General features: G+C 38.3%; 1 protein-coding gene across 1 annotated transcript in view; it reads left to right on the forward strand.

The window, feature by feature from the left end:
- The first annotated feature begins 11,671 nt into the window (after positions 1-11,671).
- Positions 11,672-12,179, forward strand: part of LOC126354779 (kelch-like protein 12) — a 78,704-nt gene continuing 78,196 nt past the window's right edge. The window contains exon 1 of the mRNA XM_050004676.1: positions 11,672-12,153. Coding sequence (XP_049860633.1) covers positions 11,968-12,153 — 186 coding nt within the window. The 5' untranslated portion in view covers positions 11,672-11,967. The remainder of the gene's footprint in view (positions 12,154-12,179) is intronic.

The following is a 12,179-nucleotide window of genomic DNA, read 5'->3' on the forward strand; positions in this document are numbered from 1 at the left end:
GGATGTGTGCGATGTCCTTAGGTTAGTTAGGTTTAAGTAGTTCTAAGTTCTAGGGGACTGATAACCACAGCAGTTGAGTCCCATAGTGCTCAGAGCCATTTGAACCAAAGATCCAACGAAGAGCAGCACGCTTCGTCACGCGATCGTTTAGTCGGCGCGAGAGCGTTACGGAGATCCTTCAACAAACTCAATTGGCAGACGTTACAAGTGAGGTGTTGTGCATCACGGAGAGATTTGCTATTGAAATTTCGAGAGAACACTTTTCCGGGAAGAGTTGGACAACATTTCACTTCCGGCCCACATACATTTCGCGTAAAGACTATGAGGAGAAAATTTGAGAAATTAGAGCGAATACAGGGGCTTACCGACAATCATTCTTCTCACGCGGTATTCACGAGTGGAACAGGGTTGAAGGGCTCAGTTAGTGGTACAAAAAGTACCCTCCGCCACACACCATTAGGTGGCTTGCGGAGTGTGATGTAGATGTAGGTAGGTTTCTGTATTGCCATTCGAACAGTGTTGTTTCTATCGTGGCAACGGATAAATCTTTCACAAAAACAACAAGACGGCCATTAATTCCGTGTATTTGTCTACCTTCACACAAAATTTGAGGCGATATACAGAAATCTGAAACACAGGCGTAAAAATAATTCCTAAAAATTCGTAAAAATTGTGGTTTTTGCACGTAAACACCGAATCAATCTAGATTTGTGATAAGCGAGTGTTCAGTTTTATCGTAAAAGTGCGTTTTTTTTATTTAATTGAATCAGTTCACATAAGAATGAATTTTACGTGCTATGTTTACCTCGAATTTTAAATCGTATCTTTGCAACGGATAAAGATTAGTCGATAACTAAAACTTCGTTTTGACTGTATCCATTGATCTACATTAGTGCAGAGTTTGTACCGAGCAGTACAAATTTAAAGGACGTACGTGGCACACTTCAAAAATCTCCCAGAAAAACTTACTTTTTTTTTTTTTGACCGTAATTTGTAGCATAGAAGTGTCGCTCCTAGAAAAACAAAAAACGTGTTTGTTGCACGTAAAATCTGAGTGAAGCTAGATTTTTATCGCGAATTTTCAGTCTTATCGTAAGAATGCGTTATTATTCATTTGAGCAACTTGAAACCGATTTAGCGCATTCAATTCCACAGGAATGAGTTTTACGTGTTACATTTAGCTCAAATATAATCTATCGTATATCGACAGCGGATTAAGATTATGGGATGACTAAAATTATGTTTTGACTTTATCCATTTATCAACCTTAGTGCAAAGTTTGAGCCGATTCATACAAGTTTAAAGTATAGAAGTGGTGTACTTATAAAAAAAAATAAAAAACGTTTAATGTGTAGAAGTGGTGTACTTAAAAAAAAAGCGTGTAAAATTCGAACGGTGCACATGGAAATGGTCCCACTAGCTGAATAATAATTTCAGCCCAATTAACACCTTTTGCAAGAGGAATTCATCGATTCGTTCAATTTACCTGGGCACCAACTGCGGTTTGTCTTTCAAACCTTGCTTAATATACTGTAACATAGGTACTATAAGACATGTTCGAATGGTATGCAAATGGCCGCTAGTCCGGGCTAAACCAGAAAATTTTCATCCTGTCTTCCTAGCTCAAATAGGAACCAAGCACCAATACCCGCGGTTTTGCACGTGGCCTTCGCAGACATATCTGTTATAGCGCTTCCGTGCTACAACGAAATTGCAGGACTTATTTCCAGACTGAAACTTTCACTCTACAGCGGAGTGTGAGCTGATATGAAACTTCCCTGGTGATTAAAACTGTGTACCAGACAGAGGCTCGAACTCGGTACCTTTGCTTTTCATGGGTAAGTGCTTTTACCGACTGAGCTACCCAAGCATTATTCACGACTCATCCTCACAGCTTTGCTTCCTCTAGTACCTCGTCTCCTACCTCCCAAACTTCACAGAAGCTGTCCTGCAAAATTTTGCAAGACTAACACACCTGAAAGCAAGGATATTCCAGAGACATCGCTCAACCGCAGCCTGAGGGATGTTACAAGAATGAAATTTCCACTCTGCGTTGATATGAAACTTCCTGGTAGGCCATTTACCCACAAAAGGAAAAGGTCCTGAGTTCGAGTCTCGGTCCAGAAAGTCAGAAAGTATCAGTTTTTTTGTTTTGTTTTGATATCGAAATTATAATTAGGTGTCTTCATTCCTCCTGGTAATGCTGTCTGGCTGAAAATGGCGTCGCCCACGCATAAACAATAGTTTTAAAAGAATGATGGTTGGGGAAGGAGGGGAATCTTGTTTCTGAGTAGTCCAGAGAGAAAGGGAGAAGGGGTGAGGAATGCTTTTCCTCGTAACTATTAATAACGCCTATCCAAAAATGAGTCCACAGATTTCCTCTGATGGACGAGTATGTCCCTGACATTTATGACTGTAGGTGTCTGCAAGTTAAGACTGGTTTACCTAGGTTTTATGCTTCTTCCCTGAATGTTTGATTTTGGTAGGGGTGTCTTTGGCGTCAGCCACCAGGGAGGAGATGATTATGTATGTACTGTGAAAATTCGTCGGTCATTACTGCCTTCGTGGCAGTGTGTTCACGACCATATGCCAAGCATCAGTGTTCGCTGCCGCAGGTTATGTGCTTTGGCTGGAGCGGTTTCAGATACTGGTCAGCTCTCTCCCTATTTGCGTATTTTGTAGCGCTATGCTACACACATCTTTGTTCGAAGCATCAGAATTTTACTATAATGTTACGTAATATAGTAATTTGCTGGTAACTCAGTAGGCAGTTTATCTATTGTGTTGCGTATTTCTTATACACACATCATCTTTGGTTAGAAATCAGTAACCCTCAGAATTTTTGCTATGACATCACACAATCTAGTGTTATAGTCGTGACTTGGTACGGGGTTTATCTGTCGCGATGTGGTATTTCTTATACATAAACTAACTTTGGTTCTAGAATTTACTGTTATGTCATTAATATGATGTGACTTCATTATTTCTATCTAAGTGTACACATACACTATGATGCCACACACGCTAGTAATGAACTGGTGGCTTAGCAATGATAAATAAATCGCATCCGTGCAGCACTGTGACTGGTTGAGAGCATCATGACATCGACAAGACGTCATGTGACGTTGACGCGAAATCGTGACACAGTTGTTGTTGTTGTCCACAGCAACCACAGGATCCTTCACTTCGATGCAGACCCTTGCCAGTGTCTCCAGCACCCTAACTTCTGGCAGTAGAACCATTCACACAGTGTCAACACTCAACCTCACAAATCAGAGTCGACATCGATTGACAAATATTTGACTCCTACCATACGTGACCTACTGCTGGACATTTGAGCAGCCCCCATCCTCTTGTCCCAAACCTCTAAGCACACGTTTCATTCTGAACAACTGCCGCTATAGGAGGGATCAGTACATCGATCACACAATATGGCAATAATTGCTTTGTCGTCCGAACAAGACAAAGCCAGGCAAAAGCACCACAGGCGCAAAGATGCGAGCTGGTGCCAGCACCATAGAGACTCGCCACTTGCGCGAGTTCTACCAGAGTCACGGGCGGCTCTGAGGATGTAGGTGTCGCCTTCGCCTCAGCCAATTCAACAAGTCACAAAGATAAGTAAACCCTTTTAACTCATTTGTATGACTTCGTTACTAATTTGTTGGAGTGTTTTACAACCTTCGTTCTCATATCCTGTTTCCTGATCCTCGGTCATAGCTGTGTAATAGTGGTAGGGAGAAATTGTCTTAGTGGTGTACTTCACAAAAAGCCATTTCATGAACTCGCGAACTCGGCCTACCGCAACTACTGTGGCAACTAGACCTCCGTAGCAGTAGTGACAAGGTCTTAATAAAACTGGCGACAAGGGTTTACAAAAATAATCAACCTTGCAGTTAATGTATAACTCAAAGTTTTCTGACAAGTAGCTCCCTCGGCATCTGTCATGGCCAATGTTGATGGCCACGTTAAACATATACAATATTTGTCCATCTCGTCAGTGCTTTGTTGCCTGTGTGTGGTAACATTCCCACTCGCTTCTTCAGCATAAACTGCCCCTACAGAAATTAATGTCTTCAGCTAGATTTTGTTTTGTTGGCTGCTAGATTTTTTCAAGGAACTTAAATTTCCTTACATCAGCTAGTGACCTACCCCATGAGAATCTTACAGTTCAAGACATTGTGTTATATTCAATTGTTATGACTCTTCTTAAGCAATCATGCTAGCATATTTATAATTCTGTGTTAGTAACAAAACAAAAGTACCCACTGCAGCACAATATGAAGTCATTTTATACATAGTCACATCACATCACATATCATTGGGAAGAAAACTGGTTGGAAGTGAGGAACAGCTATCTTTAATCGGTAGAATCTACCAACCAGCCATTGCACAGCTCCTTCAAACCATCTAGGTGGGATGAAAACATTTTAACTCGCCTCTGGATGAGATGTGGATCCATTCTTGAAGGAATAAACAAGCCAATTTGTGAACCATGGGGTGAAAAACTGTCTGCAGGTTACTTATTGATTTTTTGTAATTGAAAGCACATAGCGTGGTCAGGCTGATTCTCTTTTGAGTGAGGTCACTAAAATTCTAAAGTGCATTATGAAATTACATTTGACAACACGACTTCTACTTGGAATTTTGGTTTAGCACTCCGGTTGATTCTGGCAACCAGTCATTTCATATTTCCCATTCTGCAGCTAATTTTAGTATTTTATGCAGGTTTTTATGTACTTTATATTCACAAACCTGTTTTACTTATTTACTGATAGTGTTTATGTAACTGATGTTATTTTTATATTTTTTTAAAATTCTTTTTAATTTAATATGTAATTTATGTCCTACAACCACATAATTACTTATGTGATGGCAGTGAAGACTGTTCTTTTTGGCTCTCTAAACTACAACACTGAAACTATCATTGCACTGTAGTACAAATTCCTTGTCTTATTATAATCATATTATATGTTTCTCTTTTTATTTTTATATTCTTGAAAGTTGCCTTGTTCTTTTTTGTGGGAATATTTTGATATAATCTCTCTGCCCCCTAGTCTAATACGTCACTCAGTCTTCAATTTTCATTTCATTCCCTTGACACCTGCATCAAATAACATAAATTGTGTCTTAGGTTCCTGACTGTTGCATAAGTTCATAACTATCACCTGTAATTAAGTCATAACTCCCTTGGACACTGATTTGTGGTTGTGCTCTCAGAATGTACACCTTCAGTTGATTGTATACCAATAGTTCCAAATAATTTCCAGGGAAAAAAATACTTCTGTCTTCACAGAAAGTGATGTTCATATACAGTTTAAATTTTAGAAAAGATTAACAATAACACAGTTTTGACCATAGAGAGGGTGGCATCTGCAGTATTTTTAATATTTTGTGTAGAAAGAAAGAAATGGCTTTCCTAACAGGGGAGATTAATATTAAATAAAATATGTGTATTTGACAAATCTCTTTATTGTTAGATTTCACACTCCTTGCCATATTTAAACTCCTGACATAGGCATCAGCATAACTGGATTGCAATAAAGATTACCCATTTGAAGTTTTCATTTTCCCTGTAGGTTGTGGTTCTCAGTATTCTTCCAATAATGATTTTATGTGCAGTCCTAATGGAAGGTGATCAGACCTTTTTGTTGTGCTTTCTTCTCTTCTGTTTCTGCTTAATATTTGCATACTGGTTATAAATAACTCTCAACCTCCTTAAGGTATATTTCATGAAAAATACAAATTTAACATGAATTACTCAGATAAGCACTCCTTACCTTACAGCTCACACAAGAAAACAAAACAGATACCTCTCTGAATGGACAAAATTACAAATTTTTGCATCTACAGTCACAAAGCCATAATATACTGACATAGGTTTCAAGTTACTTTTTTATTTGCAAGGTATGATTTTTCCTTTATATGTCCTTCAATACCACTGTGTTAGAATCACGGTCCAAGGATATAAATCTTTTGTTATTGGGCCAATGATAGATATGGAGTTATCATGGACTGTTTTTTTACTTTTTCTTCATTATTGTCTTGTGCTACCCATAGTGAAAGTTAAAACCAGAATTCTACAGGCACAAACTATACAGCGAACAATTATAAATTATTTGAGACTACTCAAAGGTTATTGTATTTTTTTAACAGTTTTTTGTTTTTTTATAGGAGAGCAATTCCTGTATAAAATGTCTTTTGATTATTTATTAAGGAGAAAATTCATAAATTTTCAGTAGTTCTGGTCGCTGTTCCATTGGTGACACCACACACTTAACTTCACTCATATTTAAACTCTGCTTCAAAGCCTACACTTCACTGCCAAAGTCTCTTTCTAACTTTATTTGAAACCATTTACAGATATTCATTATAAAATTGTATCTTTTTCTCTTTTTACTTTATCTAAGTCCTATTTATCTCTCCTTCAGTGTTTGAATAACAGTCATAATTAAGTTTGCCTTCTGTACAGACTTTACATATAAAGGTACATTTAAGTTCAATGTCTTACAATTGTATTACAATGAAAATTTTGCTATTTATCTATTTTGGGTTTTTATTTGACCTATCAGTTTATAGTGTACTCAACAGAGTAATTTTCTCTGTTATGTATGTTAATGCGCGGTTTCTCATTTTATAAGGAAATAAACACATTTATGTTACCAACTTCATATTGGCTATGACATATACAGCACCTGCAATGTTTTACAGCAAAGTAATACTCATAATTCATGCACGACTATACTTCCATCTTTGACAGGAGGTTTTGATAGCCCATAAAATATTCATTGGCACAACAGCAGTAGACCTATGACTTGCTGTACCATATTATTCTCTGGAGATTTCCATCAAATCTTAACTAGTAATTGCAATAGTGACAAGAACAGGCGAATTCAGTTTGCAATTGCCAGTTAGCATACCACATTGATATGTCATGTTGATGACTCCAAATTAAATTAAATAAATAAAAAGCTACAAAAGAAAATGTGAAATATACAAAAACTGTAAACTTAAAATCAATACATTCTCGAAAGTCTGGGGTTCCCTGAGACTGATATTGTGCCAGTATCGATATTGATAAAAGTAAAAAAATTATTAAGCTTCTCGATTCTCAGGGTGGCTGGGCTACCTATATAAACAATTAAGTTTGTACAGATCTCTCAGTGTACGAATCCCATGTACACTTACCCAGATTTTTATTTGTGATCTACATAATAAATGAAAATGTTGTTTTCAGTCCAAAACATCAATTTCTCCTCATTTCAATCTGTAATTACTGACAATAGCATTACATGTGATATACACACATTTCTAGTAAATTTGCTTCATTAAAACCTGTACATTGCTTTCATTACATGTCACAAAACAGACATTCAAGTAATGTGCCGATATACAGATCCGAGATTTAGAAAATGTTATTAGAAACATTTAATCTCCTCCAGGTGCAGAATTTAAGTTATAATGGTTCTAATTTTTATTATTTTTTGTGCCTTGTTGTCAGAGGTTACCAAGTAGAGCAGAATCTGTCAAATTTTAAGCTGCTTTGCATGATGACAATGTGAATTAGAAGAAACTCTTTCTGGGACTAAGTAAACAATTAGTTTCAGGAATGTTGACAGAGACATTACTGGTTGTTATCTGCTGTTGTTTTAGAAATAAAATTTTTACTGAATAAACGTACATCTGCATCTACATCTACATCCACACTCTGCAGTTCACAATCACGTGCATGGCAGAGGGATCATTGAACCACCTTCAAGCTATTTATCTGCCACCCAACTCTCAAACAGTGCACAGGAGAAAGGAATGCTTAAATATTTCTGTGTGAGCTCTGATTTCTCTTATTTTATTATGATGATCATTCCTCTCTACATGGGTAGGCGCCAACAAAATATTTTAATACACTGAGGAAAAGCTGGTGATTGAAATTTCATGAGAAAATCCTGCCACAACGAAAAATGCCTTTGTTTTAATTATTGCCACCCCAATTCATATATTATACATGTGGCACTCTCTCTCCTATTTTGCAACAATACAAAACGTGCTGCCCTTCTTTGAATTTTTTTGATGTCTCCCTCAATCCTATGTGATACAGATCCTGTGCCACACAGCAGTACACCATACAAGTGTAGTGTGGGCAGTCTTTTCAATAGATCTCTTGCATTTTCTTAGTGTTCTGCCAATGAATCATAGTCTTTGGTTTACTCTACCCACTGAACTAGCTATGTGATCGTTCCAACCTATGTTAGACAACATTTTAGAGAGGTAGAGGTTTTAATTATATCACCATTACACACACACACACACACACACACACACACACACACACACACACACACACACACACACAGGCATATATATATATATATATATATATATATATATATATATATATATATATATATATATATATATATATATTCACCAACCTTATTGGACATATACCATTACAGTTCAAAAGCTATAATTATGTTCATAAATCTTCATCTGGCTATATGTACAATAAATCTGTAAAACCATTATGTCGATGTATTTGTCACTGAATGTACTAATCCCCAAAATTATTAGACGAGTTTTTACGGGGTGTTTGCAAGTAACTTGAACATAGTTTAGGGGATTTCTATAGACTGTAATTAATCAAAATTAGACCAGGGAAGAAAAAGATACCGTAATATAAAGTTTCACTAATACTTTCTTGTCTGTCTATCCTAACATGATAATCTCAAAAAATACTAGACAGATTTTTGTGGAGTTTTCACTTGTTATGTCAATGTAGTTAGTAACATATAGGCTACATTTCATCAAGATCATATCACGAAAAAACAGATATTCAGAGATATTACATAAGTGTATATATGTATTTACCCTCATGCTCATAAACTAAGGATAATGCTGATACTTGGTGAAACAACGCTCTGGTGTGCGGTTTGCGGGTTTAAATCACCTCAGGGTATGACCATGAGGTGCATTTGACCTGCGATCATCGCGCGGTGGCGCTGGCAGCAGTCCATATACGCAGAGGTGTGTTGGTGCATGTTAGAGTACAGTGCAGCGAGTAAGTGTTCAGACGCTACCAGACATGCTAATGGTGACTGTGTATTGAAAATGGCTCAAAGAACACATATTGATGACGTTATGAGGGGTAGAATACTAGGGCGAATGAAGGCTGGTCAAATGCAGCAGGTCATAGCACGGACCCTCCGTGTGCCACAAAGTGTGATCTCAAGATCATGGCATCGATTCCAGCAGACAGGAAACGTGTCCAGGCGCTAAAATACGGGACGTCCACAGTGTACAACACCACAAGAAGACCGATATCTCACCATCAGTGGCCGCAGCCACTGGAACATTTGTCTCCAGATACACAGCCTACAGACGACTGAACAGACATGGTATATGCGCCCAGAGACCTGCAAGGTGCAGTCCACTGACCCCTGGTTACAGGAGAGCCCGTAAAGCCTGATGTCAAGAACACGGTACATGGTCATTGGAACAGTGGTCCCACATTATGTTCACGGATGAGGCCAGGTATAGTCTGAACAGTGATTCTCGCCAGGTTTTCATATGGCGTGAACCAAGAACCAGATACCAACCCCTTAATGTCCTTGAAAAAGACCTAAGTGGAGGTCGTTATTTGCTAATGTGGAATGGGATTATGATTGGTTCTTGGGTCACACCTTCCTCCTGATGGATGATAATGCACGGCCCAACCGAGCTGCCATCGTGGAGGAGTACCTTGAAACAGAAGATATCAGGTGAACGAAGTGGCCTGCCTGTCCTCCAGACCTAAACCCCATCAAGCACGTTTGGGATGCTCTCGGTTGACGTATCACTGCACGCCTTCAAACCCCTAGGACACTTCAGAAGCTCCGACAGGCACTGGTGCAAGAATGGGAGACTATACTCTAGCAGCTGCTCGACCACCTGACCCAGGCTATGCTAACCCATTGTGTGGCTTGTGTATGTCTGCATGGTGATCATATCCCATATTGATGTCGGGATACATGCGCAGGAAACAGTGGCGTTTTGTAGCACATTTGTTTCGGGACGGTTTTCTCAACTTATCACCAATACCGTGGACTTACAGATCTGTGTTGTGTGTGTTCCCTATGTGCCTATGCTATTAACGCCAGTTTTGTGTAGTGCCACGTTGTGTGGCACCATATTCTGCAATTATCCTTAATTGATGAGCATGAGTGCCTATTAAAGGAGTAATGGTGGGGCTGGAAAAAAATGTAGGGATTGATGTGCGAATACCCATATTTGAATCCAGAACAAGAGCATTTAATGACTTGTAAAAACTTCACATTTAATTTCAAACCTGGATGAATTTTTTTCTCACTGGCAACCCCCTCAGTATATGCAAGGAGAAAACTTTACCGCTTACTCCATTTTTTCTGTCAGTGCAGTAAATCATGCATAACATCATGATGCTAGAAATTCTTACTTCTTTGTTACTAATTCTATTTGCAACTCATTTAACAGACAGTTACCACATATGTAACTGAACGTACCTACAAAATTATATCATTGTACGGCACTTAGGTCACGAGTTGTGAGGGAAGGAGCAGATGGGTAGAGAGAGAGGTAGGAGGAAGTAAGCAAATAGAGGGAGGGGTGGACTAGATGGACAGAGAGTGGGAGGGATGGAGGAGGCAGATAGAGGAAAATGGAGAGAAGGGGGTGGACAGAGAGGGGCTGGAGAAGTTGGACAGAGAGTGGAAACGAAGAGATGGACTAATAAAATTGAAATAAATACATACCAGGGGAACATCAGGTATTACCTAAGTCGAAAAAAGGACCACCATTATTGTGATTCAATTTTTCTTTGGTCTACGAGCGATAATTACCATGTATAATTGTTTCTCCAGCTTCCCCGTTTTGTGAAGTACTTGGTAGAAATTACTTTATTATTACTTTCCAGAGAAAATTTTTCTTCTCCCAACTTCTTCTGTTATTGACTAATTTCAACTTGGTAACTTGTAGCACTTATTTATAACAAACGAATATACGCACTCACATATAAAAACGAATTATCCCATTACCATAATAGCATGATCATCGACTCGACGATAATGTCTCACATACATGAGTTAGGTACTTCAGTAGATAGTTACAGTATTTTTCCTATGTGGACAACAGGAGAAGAAAAACTGCGTGGACGAATATATACAAGGTTACAACTAAATTGTTGGACGTAGTTACCGAAAGCAGACATATAGACAACCTATTGTTCACAAAAGAAACCCAGGAACAGTATAACAGTCTATGCTGTTGCTTAAAGAACTGCTGAGATTACTCTTACAGTGTAAAATTTTGCACACTACCATTTTTATTTACTTAATGGCTGTAGAATATCTAGACATTTTCTACAATTTGCTATTTATGATTGATACAATATAGAAAATAATCTTTTTTAATGTATTTTACCGGTACTTGCAAAGTATAGACTGTATTTGCTGTAATTAGGACCTTCTTGTGTGACGCTTTATTGTGGTTTCTGCGCTATCGTAATTATGCACGAGAGCTGGATGTTTAAGTATAATAAATTCTGCTCATTCCTCTGATTTGGATATTCGATATAACATACTGTGAGTCACAGAATGTGATTTTCCCTTATCATTGAGCCACGGTCGCCTGTAATAGAGGTGGCCATGATTGAACGCAGAGAGATAGTTGATGTAAAGTCTCTGAGAAGTCCGTGTTTTCACCGTTTTGTTGTAACCCGTATACCTTATATCTTTGAGCGTAAGTGGAGGGTGGGACATGCATTGAATAAAATGGGAGGAGTTGTGTTGATGTAATTTTTTTTTTAATGCTGCAGGGTGCTTTCTGCCAGACACAAGTGATGAATTAAGCTCACATTCTTAATCGATATCAACAATCTATATTTGATGTCACTTTTATATAAAGACAATGGTTACAGTGACAGCAGTAGGACTCAGACAACGAATGTAGGCGTTCCACAGCATGTTATTAGTACCAATAGGCCAACCAGCCGTAGGAGGCGACGGTACTATTCCGACAAATCGTTTGCCTTATAATAATAGACAAAGGAAGCCTAGTTCTGACAGTGACAGTACGTCAACAGCTGACAATTCTGACGGACCAGGAGCAGACGAATATAAGTTCGTGGAAACCTCTCATTCTCAAGAGGTATAACCATTTGATTATACTTATTT

The sequence above is a fragment of the Schistocerca gregaria genome, chromosome 3 (assembly GCF_023897955.1).
Source record: "Schistocerca gregaria isolate iqSchGreg1 chromosome 3, iqSchGreg1.2, whole genome shotgun sequence".
Classification (NCBI taxonomy): Eukaryota; Metazoa; Arthropoda; class Insecta; order Orthoptera; family Acrididae; genus Schistocerca; species Schistocerca gregaria.